Genomic DNA, 22,219 nt, shown 5'->3' on the forward strand with positions numbered 1-22,219 from the left:
AACACACAAGTTTATGGGTAGGCAGAGTGTGGAAAAATTTTAATTTAGTAAAGGTGGGTATTACTCTATTTTTCACCCCATAGGGTGCACCTGCCCATAGGGCGCACCTAGTTTTGGGGGGGGGAATGCTTCGGGATGCAGGCAGCTCTCCGCAAACCGTGGGAGCTCGGCGGGAACTCCCACAGTCTCCCAAGGCTTGCGGATAGCTTCCTGAAGCCTGGAGAGCGAGAGGGGTCAGTGCGCACCGACCCCTCTCGCTCTCCAGGCTTTAGCGAAAGCCTGCATTCGCCCCATAGGACGCACACGCATTTCCTCTTCATTTTTGGAGGGGAAAAGGTGCGTCCTATAGGGTGAAAAATATGGTACTTCCGGTTAGTTTGCTTAAGTATATGAAGTGTCTCATGTGTCTCTTGAAAAATAGAATGTGGTTTAAAAGGAAAGTGGAACTCAGTGCAAGCAAACCAAATGCCCATATTTACAGAGATGGTCTGGGAATAAAGCCAAGCTATATTTTTTATGTCTGAACTTGCTGTTTGGTGCACCTGATTTGCAAATTGCCACCAGATTAGTACCTGAAATCATGGCTGATTTGCAAACCATAGTTTGAGCATAGTAAAGTTTGGTGTATTCAAATTTATGTGCTATGCTTTAGGGTGTTCTGCTGTCAGAGTCTACTGTTTGGGATAGCATCTGGAATTATTGGGGGAGGAAAGGGGGAAATGACACAAACCATGTTTTGGCTTTAGTCATAATTTACTTTTAAGAGAATATAATTTGATTTAAACCCATAAGTCAAACACGTGTTTCAAAGGCTCCTTTTCTAGGTAAAAGATAAAACTATGGCGATTCTTTTCTTTTTTACATCTATGGTTAAGTATTGTAAATAAAAAAATAAGCTATATATTATAAATGTTTTAGGAATGTATATTTCTCCTTTAACAATTGTATGGTTCCATATCAATCATGTACTTGTCTATTTTGATTTTTGAATTTGTTGGTAGTTTTAAAATTGTTTATAGAGTTTTTTAACGATCAAGTAATATATATACTTTGATGATGATTAAAAAAAAAGAATTCTTTTGAGTGAGGTGGGACTTGATCTGTACACAACTCCCAACTTGAATATTACTGTAGTATGTACTTAAAGCTTTTTCTGTCCATTTCTAAAAAGTTTTTAAATATAATTTTAAGCTTTAGTTTAGTTGATTTAAGCAATTGGTTTCCAGTTTGTGATTTATGGAATCCTGGGCATTCCATATCAGGGATTCTCCTACAAAACAAACAAAATCAGCAGTAGGCAAGCTGCTCTGCAAAACAATGTGTCCTCCTTTTCCAATATTCCCATTGCAATGTATAGCTTCTGAAGAGAGCTGGATGTGTTCTGAATTGTGTACTCAGTTTGTGAAGGGGAATGGCAAAACACAATAGGCAGAAACTGAATGTGCTCCCTAAAACATAACACAAAATCCTATTGAGTGCTTTGGGGTTATGTGACAAGGTTTCCTTGGCAAAGGCGTTTGAAAAAGGGTTCCCTGAAGTTAGAATATTTGGAAACCACACCTTCCATGTTCACAAAAGAGTTGGCCTATCAGAATACTCTATATATTTTCAGGGAAAGCTGATGCAAAAGCTCTCGTTGACTTCTCTAGAGGCGTAACCTTTGGTTAATAATGTGCAGAAGGGTATATTTGGAAATTCAATTTGTATTTAATTTAATAAATTTTAGGATTTTTTCAGAATACATTTATATTACTTGGGAGATTTTTAAAAAACAAAACCCCGACAACCCTACTGTATTCTGTTTCTAGTTTATAATGGGCTGCAAGGGTAAAGTATGAAGAATGGGCTTTTTAACAATTTATTCATAAGAACATAAGAAAAGGCCCTGCTGGAGGAAAGCCATCCACTCCAGCATCCCGCTTCCTACAGTGACTAACCAGACTCCTATGAGAAACCTGTAAGCAATACATGAGTGCAGTACCCCACTGTTTAACGACAGGTGTGCTTCTATTTTAATAGGTCAGTTTAATCAGCTTCACTGTGCTTCCTATTTATCAAGTCAATTGATATGTGCTTGTATAGGTAGGAAACAGAATCAGTTGGTAGTGACACAACTTGTTTTAGTCTAATTTATTGAGATTTTTAACCTTCAGTTTGTTTTTAAAATACAGTTATAAATTTTTAGTGATAATCTTACTGCTTTATCCTTTTTGTAACCCCCTTTGAGGTTTTTTCTACCCTATCTCTCTCTCTCTAACTAAATAAATGAGGATTTTGAGGGTGTGTGGCTTCCCGCCCCATGTACTATTAGGTCAGAACTAACTATGGTCACTTTTTCTGCAGATGTCATTTGATGGGGGATAAAGTTGCTTCCTTGTTTTTATATCCTTTTATATCCCTTCTTTAACTTCTTTGCCTGTTTCGTTCAACCACAACAGAATCTTTGAATGGTCATCGTGCAGAGTCACATTATTTTGTGCAAGAGCTTAATTAAGATAGCCAAGAAGGTTGGAGCTATTTGTGCCATTTCAATGAAACTGAGGATAAATCTGCTTAAACAGCTTTCTTTTCAGATGGTTATTGGAGCATTTTGCAGTCCTCCTACCACCTTCTTCTTTTATTAGTCTTAATTTGGTCACTTTTAGTGACTAATACTGTAGAAAATACCGATTTCCCAATTCAGGGTTGATTTTTCAGCACATAGACCTTTTTAATCTTAAACAGGCATTATGCTGCAGTCTGAAGAAAGAATGGGCAATATAGTCTGCCTATTTCCCAGAGCCAAGTATTGATAATGAATTTGGAGCCAACATAATCCACTTGGATCAGAAATGCCATCTAAATGCCATTTCAAGATTTTTAAATTACATTTTATTTTCTGCTGAGCTGTATGCTTTCCATGGGACACAGGAAAGGGGATGGAATTATACCTTAGAATAATATGCTGTTTGTAACAAAGCATTTATCAGAGGTCTTGTAGCCATAGCTATAGCTGGAGCTAATAATCCTGTGCCTTCAGGCCAGTTCAGATCCCAAATCTACAGTTAAATAATAGTTTAGCTTGCCAAATTAAGCTGTATTTCCTATATGAGGCCACTGGGAAACACCAGTAAAAATTGCTTGCCACTTTGCAGCAAGTGAAGGTGAGGAGGTAGGAGAACTATATCTGGTTTGTTCAGTGCAGTGTAATACAGTACTGCACTGTGATACAGTGTGAGTGTAATACAATTAATGAAGAAGAAGAGTTTTGATTTGATATCCCGCTTTATCACTACCCTAAGGAGTCTCAAAGCGGCTAACAATCTCCTTTTCCCTTCCTCCCCCACAACAAACACTCTGTGAGGTGAGTGGGGCTGAGAGACTTCAAAGAAGTGTGACTGGCCCAAGGTCACCCAGCAGCTGCATGTGGAGGAGCGGAGATGAGAACCCGGTTCACCAGATTACGAGTCTACCGCTCTTAACCACTACACCACACTGGCTCTCAACACCGTTAATGGAAACCGTTAATTTCAAACCAACTTTAAGCCATAGTTTGAAATCTTGGTTTGTGGCTAATCCATAACACATGGTATAGGTATTCAGATAAAAAGCTAACTACAACTAATGAATACATTTAGCTTAAACATGGCATATTATGCATTACAGTATTTGCTGACAAGTAACATATTTGCAACTTTGATGCGCACCTTACAAGTGGGGGGTATCCTGTGAAAAGTTAATGGGGAATAGGACACCCCCACCCCTTATCCTTTCAGCAGTAAAAAAAAAAAGCTTTTAATCTCCTATATATTGGGTGTGCTAGATGCATGTAAACATTGCAGAACCTGAACATTTGTTGTGTATATAATTGCAGTGAATTAACTGGTTGTTTTTTCAAACCATTCCAAAGACATATCAGCTGCTTTCCATATACAGTACAACCCTTTTTATGCTTCCTTTAACTTAGTGAACTTCGTTACCTCAGTGGAACTTCACATTAAACCATAGCTTAAAGCAAACTACAGGTCAACACGAATGAGCAGCATGTTAGTCGCACTGCTCAAAGTTCCAGAGGCTCTCCTTCCCTGCTTCTGCTGTGGAAAAAACAAGCTTGTCATTTTCCTCCAAGCAACCCATGGTTACAATTTCTGGTTTATTTGGGAAAAACAAACCATGAGCCTGGGTTTGAGCAACACAGGCATCTGCACAAGCAGGGAAGGAATGCTTTGGGAACTTTTGAGCAGTGCACATTAACATGCTGCTCGTTCATATTAAAACGTAGTTTGCTTTAAACTATAGTTTAATGAGACTAGTGAACTGGGTGACTGGGAATTAAAGAAAATAAGAGCACCAATTTCTGTGTAGATGGCTTGCATTCAGGTGTACAATCATCTGATTTCTTTTTCTTGCAGAGCAAGCAGTATGCACTTGACTGCAGAAATTAGGAACTGGAAGACTGCGTATTAGCTTTAATCAAAATGGATTATTTATTACTAGAGGTAAAAAAGAATCTTGTGTTTTTTAAAAAATAGTTTAGTGTCCAGTTCTGTAACATGCCTGTATGACTCCCATTACATCTTTAGTATGACATTACAGTATATCAATGAGGAGAGAATATGCCACTTTAAATTTTAAGTTTTCCCTACTGAAGTGGCAGACCTATTCAGGAGAAATAATGTTCAGTCTAATGTTAGAAATTTAGGGCTGTATCCAGTGCTGCAACTCAACTGGCACAACAGCCTTCTGTGTCCAGTGGAACTTCCTCTCCTTAGTGGATTTTGAGGGTGTATGTGGGGAGGGGAGAGGGAAAGAAAGCCCCATGGCAGCAGCAAGGCTAATTTTTATGTTACTTGTGGTGAATGAAATGTAGATGATTGCAATAGAAACTGATAACATGCACTTGATATGTGGGTTATGCAACAGTATGTTGCAATGTATGCCCCTTTCCTATCACCCAGCTTTTCCTAATCTTCTTTTCTTGCTAAGCATTATGTGGTAACTGAAGGTGACTGAGCACGTTCACTACTCATTGAGCTGGTTGGGGCAGCTGTACCCTTGAGTTGTTGTTTTTTTTAAAAAAAATATTCTGCATGTATGTTACTTTAAAAAAAAACCCAACAGACTGCATGTATGGTTGGTTGGTTGGAATTCTTTGACCTAACCTGAATTCCCTGGAGCTTGGATTCAGTGAGGAACTCTGATTAGTTTAAAAATAGAAGCAAATGTTTCCAAACTTCTCACTGCCATTCCAGAGGAAGAAAGGGAGCCCACAGCTCTTTGATGCTCATGCATATCATACTAAACTAGGGGTCAGCAACCTAAGGCCCATGGGCCACAAGTGGCCCACAGGGCTCGTTTAACCAGCCCATGAGCCGCCCCCGAACCGAGCCGCCCACTTGGCGCGTCCCCGTGTGCTGCGCTAAACCGGTGTGGCGCAGGGACTCGCTTCCGCGGTGCCGAAAATCGCATCTGCACAGATGCCAGAAATTGCGTCTGTGCAGACGCTGGAAATTGCAGGCACGCGCACTCATGCGCATGCACAATCCAGCCCATGGAGGGATCTCCGCTGGAGTGAACTGGCTCAAGCAAGGTAAACCTTGCTGACCCCTGTACTAAACCATAGTTTATTGTTGCTTTTCAAAATGAGCATCTTTTGTTGCTCCATAGTTAAGACACAAAATTAAGGTTTGTGTATTTTTCCACCGATACAAATTAAGGCAGTTTTATTTATCCCTTCATTACCCAAATATGTATAAGGGGTGCTTTACGGCTCTAAGAGTAATTGAAGAATGAAAATTTGCTTTGCAACCCAATCCTAAACATATTTTAGTTGGAGGCACTCCCATTGAATTTGATGGGACTTACTTCCTATCAGGTGTGCTTAGGATTTCCACCTTAGGTAAACAAATTTATTTATTTCATTTCCCTTGTATTGTATACAACTAGTTCTGCATTGAAAATGTATTGTTGGTTTTGAAGGTGGAGGTCAAGCTGGAGCATCTGTTTCTGTTGCTATTGTATGGGGAAGCAGATAAGCAAAACAGAAAGGGTTATGTAACATTTATTCATTAAGGACATACGTATGAAGCAGGAAACTTGTTCATAGTTCATTCCAGGGTTAGGTCATGGAGAAATCAGCTGTAAGTACATCTCACATATCTTGTGTTCCATCTCTGCAGTAAATAAGGTGCCGACAACAGTTCTTGGACTTCTGCATCTACATAAAAATGAGTGAAGTACAGGCAATGGTAGAATTCTCCGTGGAGCTCCACAAGTTTTATAACGTGGATTTGTTTCAAAGAGGGTAGGTAACATACAACAAATATTACATGTTCTGATGGTGTTAATTCCTGAGACATTTGTATGGAAGATTAATGAATGCCTGCAAATCCTGAGAAAAGGTGTATGTAGCTCTTGTAACTGGATATATATATATTTTACTTTAAATCGGGTCTTAGAGACGGTCAGGAATCAAAATTCACTAATCTGTGTAGCATCAATCATGAATAAAATTATAAGACAACTTAAGCTTGGTTTACATGTTCTCTCGTATGCATGGATAAAAGTTCTCTATTTTCAGGTGGCGTCGGTGGGAGCATTCAGAATACTGAGCTGGGGCAGGATAAGCCTTTTTATTTCAACTGGAAGATGGAGTGACTGCGATGTAATTACCGTATTTTTCACCCCATAGGGCGCACCGGCCCATAGGGCACCCCCCCCCCCAGATGCGGGGCTGGGGCGGAGGAAGCCCGAGCTTCCCCCACTTCAGCCCTCAGAACAGGCTGCTATCCGCAAGCCTAGGGAGCCCGCAGGAAGTCACGCCAGTCTCCCCAGGCTTGCGGATATCTGCTCGAAGGCTTCGGGATGCAGGCATCTCTCTTCGGGATGCAGGCAACTCCGCAAACCAGGTTGGGGAACAGCGGAATGGCGGCGCTCCGCCTCCCCGTTGTCCCCCGAGCTTGTGGGGCTTCCCGATATTTGCAGGAAGCCCAGGGCGCGCTGTGCAGCGCGCCCCAGGCTTCGGGATGCAGGCTGCTATCCGCAAGCCTTGGGAGCCCGATAGGAACTCCCGCGGAGCTCCCAAGGCTTGCGGATAGCTTCCTGAAGCCTGGAGAGCAAGAGGGGTCCGTGCGCACTGACCCCTCTCGCTCTCCAGGCTTCAGCGAAAGCCTGCATTCGCCCCATAGGACACACATTTCCCCTTCATTTTTGGAGGGGGAAAAGTGCGTCCTATAGGGCGAAAAATACGGTACACCCTGATTGTGTTTGTGGTGCTTGAATAGTAACCTTATTTTTATTGGTTGCCACGTATTGAAGACGTATCCAGTGGGCAGTAGTTTGTGTTCAGGTTTGTGTTCAGATGATTGACATGTGCACAGGCCCGCACACCTGTTACATTTAGTCATCTAGGGGTTGGGAGATAAAGATCAGACATGCAAGCCAGAAAAGGTTTCCCAACCCTGACCTACTGTGATGTGCAAATGCAGTCATTGTATTACTTAAATTGAGTCAGAAGTGTTTTGCAGCACAATCCTATGCATTATTCAGAAGTAAGTCTCATTGAGGAAAGTAGGGCTAATTGCTGAGTAAGTGTGCATAGAACTGCATTCTATACCTACTCAGAAATTAAAGTATACGTGTGTACAGAATTACAGTCTTAACTACTAGATTCCATCCTTTCAGTATTGTAGAATATTGAGTTAAATAAAATGTCCATATTTGATATTTGTAAAATGACAGCATGTTGATATTGAAGGTGGCCACAATTCATTCAGATAAAATTCTGGTTCCATTGTTTATAATGCAGTTGTCTTCTGTAATCAATATATTGTTTGCTTCCAAATCTGATTCAGATATTTTTCTTTCTACAACAGTCATCCTTTTGGGGTTATGCCCTGGGTATTGGGCTTTCTTTGGGATCATACTTTCTATTCCTTTTTTTAAAAAAAAGAGGACAGAATTAGACATATGTGCAAATCCCCATTTACACATGATCTATTTGTACATGTCCTCACACGCAAAGTGCAAGGAACCCGGAAATGGAAGTACCCTGGAGAGAGCTCCTGGCTTGTGAAAAGAGACCGTCCCCAGAGCATGAAGAGGACATTCTGTTTGGGCTCCAAGGAGGGTCACCTCATGAGCCGGAGGGACAGTGGGGCTTTCTTGAGGTTGCTCAGCCTCCCTGTCTATCACTGATGCCTGTGGAGGTCTGGAATGTAACCACCATATAAATGGGGAGTTGTCTGTATTTATCATATATTTCTGTCTTGTTGATTTATTTCCTTGAATTAATTGCATACAAACTATGCATGCCATGTTCTGAATATAAAATGTTTGTTAGATGTTTCAGTTCTGAAAAGCACTGACATTTGACCATCTATTAAGAAAGAGCAGAACATTCTATATCTGCCTTGTTTTTGGTATTTGCCAACTGGTGTCCTCAGCTGCCTTGGCAGTTTCTTTGCTGCTTCAGACAGCTGATAGATATCCTCTGGCTATTCCTGCAAGCCACCATATGGAATGTTGATATAGTAGTACTAAGAGAGCTATCTGGAACTAGTAAGAGCAAATGAAATGCTACCTCTGGAAGGTAGTATAATTTGAGCTGAAAAATTTCCAGCTGAGTGCAAATTCAATATTGCGTTGATAAGTTCTGCAAAGTTTTGCATTGCATGCATAGTAATTGAGGGTGGTATAACAAGTAAATTATTTTAATTGAGGGTTGGAAATACAACACATTAATTTACCTAGTAAAGATGATTAGGTTAGGCCAGCGGGTGGCCTACTTACCCAAACTGACAGCAAATATTCAAAAAGTGGTTCTAGAGGCAGTTGACTTCAGTATTTCAAAAACAACAGCTATACCCTTCATTGGCGGATATACTATACAATATTCTGCTTGTTGCTTGGTTAAGTCAGGGGAAACTGATGTGGTATACTCCAGATGTTGTAGGCTACAAGTCGTCAGCCTTTTTTTCAGGGGGTACTCAAGGGAACGCACTACCAACACTCCTTTTTGTTGTTAAAAAGTGTGGCACTTGCTGTAACAACAGGCATAGGCAAACTCGGCCCTCCAGATGTTTTGAGACTACAATTCCCACCATCCCTGACCACTGGTCCTGTTAGCTAGGGATGATGGGAGTTGTAGTCCCGAAACATCTGGAGGGCCAAGTTTGCCTATCCATTCTGTAACAGCTTCACAGTGAGTACCAACACCTATTTTTCTAGAAAGAAAGAAAAAGCACTGCTGGCAGGTGCCGATGGGAGTTGTAGTCCACATGTGGAAGGTGTGACATAGGCTATTCGTGCTGTAAGCCTTCTGCTGAGAACACATGGTCCCCTGTTTTCTTTCAAACCGCCTCTGAACCCCACTTTGTGAATTTAAGTGTTTAGATACTTTATGGGACTGTGAAAGGAAGGGCATAGTGTGTCTGATCTGGAAGAACTCATTTCTTCAACAAATCTACCATTTATTGTTTGAAGAAAGGGCGCTTCTAATGTCTTACAAGTCTTGAATATTTCCTGTTACAGCATATATATATATATTTTTAAAAAGCAGAATGACTTCAGATGTAGGAGGCCTTAAATCCCATCTGTATGATGATTTGAAAAGTGTTCTTCACAGTGGGCCTCAGTTGAACATTAATTGTCCTAGTTGCTGATTTTTTATCTTGCTAGGAGGAAACTTAATATCTTTAGCCTGAAATCAAAATACCTGCTATCTTTTGGGAAGAAACTAGGAGGGTCTTTTTTATACTTTAATTTTGACCGAAGTATTAGGGAGTTGGAATATGTGTGCCTCCAGTGTAGTCTGTATTCATTTAAGTACTTCAGTTAAATCAGTCTTATTATGGGATTAAAGCATCAGTTGATTTAACAATTATTTTAATTAATCAATTATATTGATGTTAAAATCCGCATCCCTATCTAAAGCTGTTCTCTTAAAATATTGAAGCATAGTTTAATATACTTTATGACTTGTAGTTAGGCTATTATTTCAGAGGTCAGGATTTGAATTTTGGAGGTCAGGAATTGAATTTTAACCTGTTGGCATACTTTGCCTGAGTTGACCCTGGTGAGATTAATATATTTGGATTAGCAAGTAAATATTGGAAACTATTTTCTATCATAAAGTAGAATCTTCATTGTGTCTAAAGCCACCTGTTTTTGTATTGCTCATGTAGTAAAATGTGGATTATGTTGATCATGTGAGATTTAAGTTTTTTTCCAGAGCTAGGGATTTGTAGTGAAAGAAAAACTGAAAAATAAATGAAGCATTTTCACAACCTAACTTCAGATGCACACATGCAAACCCACTTAATTAAGTTGTAATAAGAAAAACATTTGTTTGGCTGCATACTAAAGAACCCATTAAGTAAGCAAAATAGATTGGAAATCTGATCAGTAACATCATTGATCAAATACTTCAGCTTGATTTATTGTAATAAGTAGTAATAAACATTTTATGAAAATTTTGTGGTAATAGCATAGAATAACATCATAGAATAGCATATGTTGTCATATGATAACATATGATACAATATCATAGAATAACATAACATAGCATATACAATAATTGTTCCTATTTATAATGGAACCAATAAAAACAAAAACAAAAATTAGTTCTCAGTGAGATAATGAAGTGTGACAGAAATCAGAAGTCCTTGTGTGCGATCTTAACATAGATATTTTCAGAAAAAAATCCTGGCCCCAAATTGGATCAGTGGCTTCTCTGCACATCTGAGTAGGAATGTAAGCTGTATAAGAAGCCTACTGTAATTAAGAAATGCAAACCTGGCTAGTGGAGTTATGGTAATATGTTTAACTGGTTTTTACTTTGACCTTATGCTTCTCTTTCTCCTCTGGCTAATTGGTATTGAATTATTTTAATTACGATTAACAGTAGTGTATAAAATGCTTTTGTAACTGATTTCATTAAGTGTTTTTTATGGCCCTCTTGAAGACCACGCTTGATGGGGAAATAGGGTAGAAATATTTAAAATATATACATATCAGGTTATGTTAAAACAGTATTAGTTTGAAAATAATTTTGTTTACTGTAGCTTTTACCAGATTCGTGTATCAATGAAGATTCCTCCAAGAATTCCACACAAAATTGAAGCAAGCCTGTTACGTGCAACCAGTAAGTAAACATCTTTTCATTACTATTTGAGTGAATAATTAATTACTATTTAAGAAAGGAGAACTCCAAAATGATTAAAGATGTGTTAGTTAATTAATCATATACTTTTTGATTACTTGATTAATTAAGCTTGATAGGTGAAAACACTTGGTTTTAAAGATCTTGGAGAAATGTAAAAGGTCTGTATCTAGTTGTGTCCTTCCCATGATGGAAGACTCTTTGTTCCAGCAAACACTAGGTTAACCGTGGAAGAATACAATTTTTGCTTATTTCACCTTACCTCTGTGGCTCCCATCTGCTCTAGAATATGCTTGGTGGTGGAGAGCTGTCTGCAGGAGAAAAGATGAATTTGCAGGACCACATCCTCTCCCTTTCCCAAATGGCTGTCCATCAGATAAGCAAAAATTACCAGTTTGCGTCACGTGAATACTTCTGACAGTGGTTGTGAACTTTAGGGCCATTTGTGCATATATTGTTGCCTGTTGGAGGGCTGCTTAAAATGAGTACTTGGGTCTTGACAAAAACATTACCCTTTGAGAAATCTTAAGAGCCTTCTTTCTCAAACTGGAAATGCCAACAGTGCTGTATTTAACAAAATATTTAAGCGGTTACTGACAATTTAGTGGATCGTTTGAAAAGGCAAAAAAAAAAAAAAAAGTTGGAAGTGTAAAAGTAGTTTTATACTGTGTTCTAGGTTCTCTTGGATTTACTGTACTTTTCATTAGCCTGCAGCTTATTCGTTACCTCCATCACTTCCTTACTTGCTGTCAAACCAGCTTTCAAGTGTTTGAATGGACAGTCTTTTTAGAATACGCTATATGAATGACAAAACTAATTATTACAAATAACCATTTCTTAAAATGAAGCCAAAACATGGTACAGTTGTCATTCTGTAAGTAGACGTAGAATCAGAATATTTTGAGCCTTGATTGCCTCTTACCCATATTCTTTAGGTGCTGATCTTGCCTTTCCAGCTTCAGTCCATGACAATGTAGTCTGCAGTAAAACCTTTCAAATTCTTTATAAAAACGAGGAAGTGTCTGTGGATGATGTTATGATCTTCAAAATTAAAATGCTGTTGGATGAAAGAAAGGTAATAGCATATATTTAACTGTTAAAATAGCTTGATGAATTACCACACAATCAATCCTGTGTGCACCAGGAACAACAACAGTAGATGTGGACATAAATGTTAATGTCACAGTGCTAACAGATACACCCGCAGCATCCCTGGGTGCTACAGCGTTGCTCACCAATATTGCCCATTCAAGGAAGGCAGCCAGTAAACATGCAGCAGCAGAATAATGCCATGACTTTCTCCTGCCCATTACAAACACACTCCTTCAACAAGACACAAGAAAACTCCCAGGAATAGATGACAGTACAGTCTCCTATGGCCCTATTGAGTTGGAAGCATGTTGAGCTCTTCATTGTTTTCAGTTGGTAGTGCATTAACTTAGCACTTTTAGCACAAGTAATGTTATGCCATTGTTGAAGGTTGGATTGACCCTGAGTGAGGTCAGAATTCTGACTAACTTCCACTTTTCTTCCAGTATGCCCCCAATATGCCCAGTTCTTCCCTTTATCATGGTTGGTCCACTGCAGATTCTTGTTGCCATTCAAAAGGTTATGACAACATGAATTCCCTATTCCAATGTGGTTTTGCCCTCAACCAATACAAGAAGATTTAGCAGTGATTCCCTCTCTGCCTTGCAGACATGGGAGCATAGCATTAAAATAGGACCATTCTATCTGATCAGTATCCAGGACAAGATCTAGGATTCTCTTAGTCATCCAGGTGTTTTAAAACTTGATTAGTGTTCATGAATAATAATAATTGCAGTTAACTGTTCTATCTGCTGTTCTTTTGTAAGATCTTTTATTACTATAGTTCAACTTATTATGCACCACCCTGGAATTGATGAGAAATTAAGGGCGGTATCTTAATACTTTTTAGTGAATTTGGAATGCATGGCACTGTGTTTGTTTGTTTGTTTGTTTACACACACAACTTTATTGCGGTCCATAGACCCAAAATACACAGTACATTTTTATTTATTTACATTGTCGCTGTTGATTTCATTTCATTTTTTGATTATGCCCCTATATTCATGCATGTATATTTGTAGTTACCTTCACACTGATTTGAAGCCACTTTGTGTCCTTCCTAAAAGAGGCTCCTGGGATGCCGTAGGGACATTGCTAGAACAACTCTTGTGTTGGGGCAACTAGCTAAAATGTTTTAAAATATTTTAAATGGTTCTAATTTTGGTTCCTCTCTTCTGTTTTTATCGGGATGATGTTGGTCAAATGTTTAGTTGGGGTTGGTGGTTATTTTAATTTGGTTATAACAGTAAACCGTTTATTATTGCTATTGTTGTTATCGGTTTCTATTGATTTATTGGATTGTTTGTTGCTCGTATAGGATATTTGGTTTTTAATGTTTGATGCTTTGTTGTGTTTTTATATATGTTGTAAGCCGCCCAGAGTGGCTGGGGAAACCCAGCAAGATGGGTAGGATATAATTTTTTTTTAAAAAAAGTTAATAAGTCTGGATAGGAGTGTATAGTAAAACTATAGTTTGTATTAATAACAATAATATATAATTCTTCTTCTGAAATGCCTGTCTAGATTGAAGAGTCTCTGAATGAAATGAATTTCCTGCTCTCTTTAGATCTACACTTTACAGATACAGATTATTCGTAAGTTTAAAACTAAACATTCATATTCTTGCTATTCCTACTTTTAGAGAAATGGTTTTTGCTCAAAGTTCTTTGTGCATCAAGGAATTCTTTGTTTCAGTGTTGGTGGAAACTGAACCACATTTTCATGTAGCGTTCCCCCTAATGTTAAAGTAATGGGAAACTGGGATTGTGAAGTCCATGGATGTACTGAAATTCCTGCAAGCAAAACAGCCCTTGAATTAGGCATGCACTTTCTATAAATTATTGAAGTTGTGGGTGGGTGGTGGACTAATTCTTTGAGAGGTTTTCCAGAGATAGATGCCTCTACTTTATTTATTATATATTATATTTTGTTTCCATCTTAGCAGATTTTTCCTCAGATATTTATATTAAAAATGATAGTCAAATTTGTGCAGTTACACATATGTAGATTATATTGACTTCATTGTGATTTAAACATGGGTAGTTATGTGCAAAATCCTCTGTATACAAAAATATTGAGATGCATAAGGGAGACTTCAGTTATTTCACTGGACAGAGCACCACTATTTCATTGCAGGTCCTGCATATAAAAAAAAAAAATAGTTAGATCTTGATGGATTTGTTTTATAGTAACTATGGTACAGCAGATTTGAAGCATTGATTTGCATTATTGTAGTATTAAATTACTTTCAAAATGTTGGTTATGATTATACTCTTTTTCTTTTAGGCCAGATGACCTGAGCACATTGCAGCTAATTAGCAGCAGAACACTAAAGTTGCACTTTACCTTAAACCGAGGCCTTCATCACTATGTCAATGTTATGTTTGATTACTTTCACCTTTCTGTCATCTCTGTTATAGTCCATGCCTCTTTAGTGGCGCTTCACCAACCATTAATAAGGTAATTTAATATTGATTTTATACTTTTTTAAATTAATCATTTAATAAAATGAAATAATTAATTGCTTGTTGGTTTGGTCATTAAAGTGATAGTAATTTAGTTGGAGTGGTGATTATTTGAAATGTGTATTATACATACCAGTGACTAGTTCTATGTAAACCCTGAGTATTATAAATATCAGTTCAATTTAATTGAAATTTCTGATTCAGTTTTTTGTTGGAATAGAAAGGAGATGGGAAGCCCAGGAGCTACTGAATGATAAACCGCACAACCATAACTGCTAGAAAAACCTCTGCCCTAGTTTTAATCAAGTAATGAAGTGATGCAGGTCATGATTATTTTAATGGAATTTAGATTGGCTTGTTTACTTTGGTGGCCTAGGCTATGATAATCTTGCTTTTAGTGCTTTTAGTACAGGAATTGTGGCAGTGTTCTGGTTTATTTCTTTCTCTGGGAAATTCTGTTAGGGGCAGAGTCCTTAGCCACCTTTCTGCCAGTCTGTGGGGTGATGTTGGATTGAATGGAGACATCTCTTTGCCCAGCCATACTTGTCTCCCACCAAACCTGAGAGTAGGTGGAAATGCCACTAGTGGGATCTTTACTGGTAGCAGCATGTAAAAAGCCCCAGAACTGGATGAACTGGCCTCTGCCTCTCTTTCCTTCCCTCCCTTCTCTGATGCCCTCTCACGTTTCTGCCTCCCAAAAGTTTGTTGCAGCAGCCCTGGCTACAAGCTCCCCAGGCGAATGGTATCTCTGGGCTCGCCAGGAGTTGCTTCCCAGGCCCCTGTGCGGCAGTGTGAGGAAGAACCTCTCTTTGGGGGCGGGGGGGCGGAGCTACAGCTGCCCAGAGGACTCCCAAGGAGAGGGGAGAAGAGAGGAGACTGAGGGAACACTCCACAAGGGAGGCTTCGAAAAGGGGCGAGGGACTGCCAGCTCTGCAGGGAAGGGGTGACATAACTGGGCTCTTGAGCCCCACAGGGGTGCCACAGAAAGAATGTGGTTGGTTAAGGTAGCCATGGATCTAAAAGGGTTGAAAACCTCTGCTCTAGGGGGTTAATGTGTGGTAGGGTATCGGCAAGCAGAGTAAGCAAGGGCATAACCCCTAGTTTAAAACATACATGCTATAACATGCTTCATGTTTAGCGTAATAAAACACCAGCAGTGAAAGAGGCAAAAAGAAAATTACTGTAAACACCTTAGCTCAGCCTTCAGCAACCTGACACCCTCACCAGATGTTTTGGACTATCAACTCTTTATCAGTCTCATCCAGTACAGCACTGGCTGTGGCCGATGGGCATTGTCCAAAATGTTTGGAGGGTGACAGCTCAGAGAAGGCTGTGTTAACTCTTCACAAAGGATTTCCCCCTGCCCTTTTAGAATACAGTTTGTGTGTTTCCTTTTGTAACACAGCCATTTGTGCCACAGATTAGTAGGAGAAAGGCATGGTGGATTGCTGGAAGGAGAAGAATCTTCTTATCCAGAATTGGAAGCTAGAAGGATTAGCTGTTGGCTATGGTTAGTGGCAAATGGAGAAGATGAGTTGCCTTTCCTGGACGGTGTTAGTGCTTTTGCTGTCTATTGCCATTTCTATTCTTGGCAAAGGTCTGTCCATCTGTTGAGGTTCTTATGTAATGGTGGCAATAATGTCTTCCTCTGATTTTATGGTTTCTTCGGAAGTCGTCCTAACTCAGTTAAAATGTTCTGCTTGCTAAAGGTGGTGGAAGGGAAACAAATAATAGTGATGGTATTCTTCCCTGATCATTCTTTACATATACAGTGCACTTCTCTTACACTGAATGCGTTGATCGAGCATCACATAAAAGGTCTTGCAGTAGAAGGAGTGTGGATTTGGAGTCTACCAAAGTCACAATCCCACACAGGCAACAAACTGTGGGGCTACTCCTGGGTTAGACTAGTAATGTATGAGTGTAATGGACAAACAGGGAGATGGTGCAGAGACGTTGATTGGGCTGCATTTGCTGCTACAGCTTGCACATTCTCACTGCACAACTTTCCCTTCAGATCCTAAGCTGGGGGTAAAAGTTTCTTTCACTGACTGTGTGTGAGCCTAATGTCCTTGCTTATTGCTACTCTATTATGTTAATTTAACTTAGCATATATGGTATAATTGGAGTGCACTGTTGTACCCTTACTGCATTTCTGGTTATCTTCCAATTGTCTTAAAATTGCTTAAGTTCTTGTTTTTGTCTTAACAAAATACAACCAGAAATGGTTGGAACTGTTTGATCTACAAGCAAAAGGAAGGATAAGTGATACTTAATTTCTCTGCAAGTCCTGGATGACACTATACAAGATTCTTTATGTACAGTGCTTTATTTAGAAGCTGTAAATTTTAGACAGTATATGTAAATAAGACTCTGCATCTTCTCACATGTGAAGCATTTTTGTAACTAAATCTAAAATTAGACATATATATTTGAGTGTGATTTTTTTTCTTACATGTCTTCCAACAGCCCCTCTCCCCCCGGCAGATGGCTGCTTACCAGGCTCTGGGAAGGTTTCACAAGGGCCCTAGGAAGATGCTGTCTCGCTTACTGGGCTTTGGAAAGGAAGTGTGAGGGTTCTGGGAGCATCCCAGGATCTCCCACAACCTTCCCAGAGGCCAATAAACAAGGAAAACCAGCTGGATGCATGGGTTATGGGGAAATAAATAAATGGAGAGTACAGAACAGTGGGTTTCCCCCACTATTTATTTATTCCCTCCCCCCCCCATAAGAGGTTGCGCTCATGTATGCAAAGTGAGCATAAGTTGCAGACCCACTGCTTATATACACATACACCCCTTGCCATATCAAGAACTTCTTTTGAAAGCCACCTTAATTTCAAAAATGGTTTAGCTTGTGGTATGGGTGCTGCTGTAACCCCAAGTGATCATCAGTACACGATATCACTTACACAGGTTTTTAGATTTCAGACAGTGTTTTCAGTTTGTTCATCTTGCCAAATTATACTTGCAAACTTTCTACATTTCTGATTAGAATCCGCCTTCTAGATTCTAGGAGGTACACTGGCATGTACCTCCAGTTGCAGCAGACAGCTAAAAGAATGTGTTGGGTTATGGCTTAAAATGATGCTGTGTATTCTTTGCCAATGTGTCTCTAATTTGCATTTCTGTTCTGAATTTTGTTTTCTCCTCCGTCCCTCTCACACATTTCTTTTTCTTTCTTCCCTTTTTTTTTTTTTAGCTTTCCTCGTCCTGTCAAAAATACTTGGCTAAACAGAAATGCACCCGCACAGAACAGGGATTCTGTGATTCCTTCTCTTGAAAGTGTTGTTTTTGGCAGCAATTACACCAAACAATTATCAGCTGATGTAAGATTGTAATCGTTTTTATTTTTATTTTTTTAATTGCTGAAAGAAATGATAAATATTTAACAACATTATTATTTAACACACAAAGCGTTTGTATCTCAGTGCAGTTGCACAAAATGTGTTAGTCAAGAATTGGGCATTTTAGAACATTTCTTGAAGTGTTGACTACTTTTCAGTGATACTGCATAATTGAGACGGTTTTACAGTGCCACAGTATTGTTTTCTTAAATACACTGAGGTTTTTCCTTTAAGTATTTACTCAAAAGTCCTATTGGAAAAGTAGTATGGTACAGGATTGCAGCCTTCAGCCCTGAATGTCCTGCATGTGCATGGAAATGTCATTAGTTTTCTTATTCTCTGTCCAATAACAGTTCCTCATAGCTGCTGCTTTGGAGGTGAAAATGCCCCAGTCTTAGGGGAGTTTATTGCAGACAGGCATGGAGGGCTAGCTACCACCAGAACTGGGGAGCTAAATACTGTGTTTAGACATACTTTTTGTGAACTGTCCTTAATCTTTAAATGTAATTTTGCTGTAACTGTTAGTGCTGAATTGATAACTTTACAAATCTATTTTTAGGGCTGCAGTTTTATAATAGCAGAGACTTTCTTGAATCATGCTTACAATCTCCACCGTACACTTTGTGCCAGTTTGCTGATTGCATTCAAAGGATTACATAGCTATTTCACCACTTTATCAAAAGAGCTGCCTTCCTGTCTGAAATTAGATGCAGGTATGTGAAATAAATACTTTATTTGCTTCTATATGTATCAGCAAGCACTTTTTATAGTACTAGATGCCTGCAGCATATCTGGTAATAGTTCAGCAGATAGTATAAACATGAACTCTGTTTTCTGCCCTCAGATTTAATATATTGCACAGGTTGTCTTTTATTTTGTTCTTCTTGACTTAAGATTTACCCTATTTCTTTTACCTTTAAGAACAAATTACCTAAAGTGCAATGTGCTATAATAAAAGGTTAAAACAGTTGTGTTGAATGGTAGATCTATAGCTGTACTTAGTGGTCTGGTTTGCACATAACACTAAGCCGTGGTTTGTCTGAACATCTGAACTTTGCCCTGCAGACTAACCATTGTTTTCTAGGAACAAACTGTTATGTAAAGCCATGGTTTCTTGTTGGTTTGCAAACTGTGGTTTGTTTTAACTATGGTTTGGAGTGGTGAAAAATGCAGCAGCCTTTTCTTAACCATGGTTTATTTTGATATTCCACCCTAGATGCTTGTCAGGCTGCAGAAGCACAAGGCAAAAGCAGCTGGAAAACAAACTTACGTTTTGGAGAAACAATTCATTGTTTGTTGCCTTATCTCTTGAGATGGGCCATGACTTTCTGAAAAAAAATCATGATTAAAACAAACCATGGCTTAGCGTTATGTGTAAACACAACCATTATCTATAATTAATATTAGCTATGGTCACTTATAAAGCACTGTGCTGTCGATACTGGTTTGAGACCACAAGGGTGAATCTTTAGTTGAGAATTACAAGGCAAAAAAGAAAAAACATGCTGGCTGTTCTGTACATATTTATCAAAAATTATGAGCGGTGGAAGTTGAGGCTTTAATACAGACTAAAAGTGGAATTGAACATTGGGCTATGATGAATGTTCTGTCTGTGCAAGCATTGCAGCTTGCCAGATGGAAGAATGCCCCCTCTCTTCCCACCACATGCTGTTCTGAGGGTTCTCCCAAGTCCCCCACCCTGGCCACTGTTGGTGGATTCAGGAGGAAGAGAAGGGTGTAAGCCCTGTTGAGCAAGTGGAAGTCCTTACTCAGGGCTCTGCCAAAGATTCATAAATTTAAAAAGAAGTATGTGGTTTTTTGATACATTGGTTTAAGTCTAAATACTCCCAACTAAAGTATTTATTGACTAGAACAATGTTTTTCAAGCTATCTGATACGGTGGACTGGCATCTCCCCCACCCTTACTCCTGCAAGTGTCAGGGACTGGTACCATATTTGGTACCTGGTGCATCCCACCCAACCAGGGCTGTGATGGAGTTACTGGAACCAATGGCCAAACAGGTCTTTGGATCCGCATTTTGGGTAGCAGTGGAATAGATATGACATATGAGAAGCCCAATTTATTTTTGCAGTTTCTTAACACAATAGCTTGTACAACTATAATTTTGAAAATGGGTTTTGAGAGGACTTGAGGTAAGCCAAGAAGGACATCGCTTCAAAGTTAACAGCTAAACTTTGACCATAAAATATTATTGTATTGCACAAGAATTCCTTCCCCTTTCTCTGCTTTTAGCCATCCCCTACCCTTACCAAACAAGACAAATAGGCTCCACTTTAAGCTTTGAGAGGATGAAAAAGTGTCTTGTGGTTCATTTTGAAAAAAGAGAAACTCATAGGTGTGCTTATAATATTACTTACCTGCACAGAAGTGATGGCTTTATATTGGGTCCTCCTGGTTCTTCAACAACTCAAAATAATTGTTGCTATATCTCTCACACACATCCAGTATGAGCTCAAATACCTTTGGCTTTAATTAAAATAATCAAATGTTTCGTCATTCTTTATCAATATGCTGAAACCTACAAAGTTATGTTGCATATTATAGTCCATGGGAGTTTAATCCCATCATCTAAAGGACATACAGATGCTTCTAAGCCTTATCACTTGATTGAACATACAGCTTCACCCAAGGAATTGATTAAAATAATAATGCAAAATTTAAAAAGACTGACTCGAGGGGTGACAAAAGAAATTACAAGATTTTATTGATTATTATATTCCCCACTATTCTTTTAATACATCGTCCCTGTTTACACCTGTGCAAACTATGCAGACTGGCCTAATTTCAGTCCAGCTGCTCTAGCGCTGCTGCACATCTCAAAATGCAGTGTTTAGTATGCAAACCAGGATGCCACATTCTGTGGGGTAATGACCCCTGTTATTCATGTGATACCATACTGGTCTCTTGCTTGTTGCATATGAAGCCAAGTTTCTGCACCTCTTGCACAATAGTGGTTTACATGCCCTGATTGTGCTTGTGAATTGTGTCTATATTAGAATTTAGTTTATCTTAGACTAAAAGGTGTGTTTCACCAGTAGCAGATATACAAAAAACTATTCAAACAATGCTTCTCTGTAAGAATTTAATCAAGCCCACATGTTGCATTAGCAAATTACTCAACTGTTTTGAAAAAGGGAACTTCAAAGTAGAAAGGGAGTAGCTTTCAATGTATGCTTCTATTGCTGACAGTTTCTGTTTTTAAAATTCTATTTGTGAATTTCTGAAATTTTTGTTATTGAATATTTTAATTTGGCCTATGTATTTTACAATAGTGTTTAATGCCTTAGTTACATGTGCTAATACTACTAATATGATTCTAAGCAAATATGTTTTTAAAACTATGAAGTTGCATCCAGTAATGTTGCATCTGTGTAAGTCTGAATGAAGTCATTGGGGCATACTCACATGCAACTGCACAGCTTTGTAGTCACTAAAAATAATCTTATGAATGACTTTTGCAAGATGATCTAACTATTGCATTTATTAGTTATAAGCTATATAGAATCTTCTCTTGGAAAAAATAGCTTTCAAAATAATGAGATTCAAATGGGATTCTTGGAGAAAATAATCCAGAAATTCTGAAATCCTATTTAAATTTCAGGAAAAAACCTTGCTTTTCTTTTCTTTTGACTTGCCTTATATTCTCTGTCTTTCCTTTTGCCTTCCATTTACTTATTTGATGTACATTTTTATTTCAAAATTGACTTTTTAAATAATTTTTAAATAAAATATGCCTCACACATAACAGAAATTGTTAGCATTTGGGCAATCATGATTTAACAATGAAAACCCAAACAGGTGATAAGAATCCAATAAATTCATAATGTACATCATCCAGAACTCCTTATCTAGAACTTTCCTAAAGTCTCTTCTTTAATTTTTCTTATCTAATTGCACTAATTACTAGGTGAGTGATAAAACTTTCTTACTAACTTTAAGGATAATAATCATAAAACAGAGATGGAAAAAGGAGTGTAGTAACTAGTCATGTGTACAATCCTTATAACTAGCCAAGCCCAGCATGCAGGTCCTTTATGAACGCCTCCTCAGAAGAAAATATCTACGAATCCAGGGAGACGCCTATATAGGTATGTTGTTTTATTAAGCGGCTTAACCAATTAGGATTTGTTATAATAAAACATCATAGCTTTTTGTTT

General features: G+C 38.6%; 1 protein-coding gene across 5 annotated transcripts in view; it reads left to right on the forward strand.

Moving 5' to 3' along the window:
* FAM135A (family with sequence similarity 135 member A) overlaps positions 1-22,219 on the forward strand; it is a 50,471-nt gene that overhangs the window by 3,897 nt on the left and 24,355 nt on the right. For 3 of the 5 annotated variants that reach the window (XM_053381232.1, XM_053381231.1, XM_053381233.1), the window contains exons 2-10: positions 4,392-4,478; positions 6,159-6,283; positions 11,043-11,122; positions 12,076-12,215; positions 13,754-13,824; positions 14,516-14,689; positions 17,896-18,022; positions 18,600-18,753; positions 22,073-22,150. In XM_053381232.1, the coding sequence (XP_053237207.1) occupies positions 6,207-6,283; positions 11,043-11,122; positions 12,076-12,215; positions 13,754-13,824; positions 14,516-14,689; positions 17,896-18,022; positions 18,600-18,753; positions 22,073-22,150 (901 nt within the window). In that variant the 5' untranslated portion in view covers positions 4,392-4,478; positions 6,159-6,206. The remainder of the gene's footprint in view (positions 1-4,391; positions 4,479-6,158; positions 6,284-11,042; positions 11,123-12,075; positions 12,216-13,753; positions 13,825-14,515; positions 14,690-17,895; positions 18,023-18,599; positions 18,754-22,072; positions 22,151-22,219) is intronic. The other 2 variants (XM_053381235.1, XM_053381234.1) reach the window with 2 other exon arrangements.

This window comes from Podarcis raffonei, chromosome 3 (genome assembly GCF_027172205.1).
Source record: "Podarcis raffonei isolate rPodRaf1 chromosome 3, rPodRaf1.pri, whole genome shotgun sequence".
Classification (NCBI taxonomy): domain Eukaryota; kingdom Metazoa; phylum Chordata; class Lepidosauria; order Squamata; family Lacertidae; genus Podarcis; species Podarcis raffonei.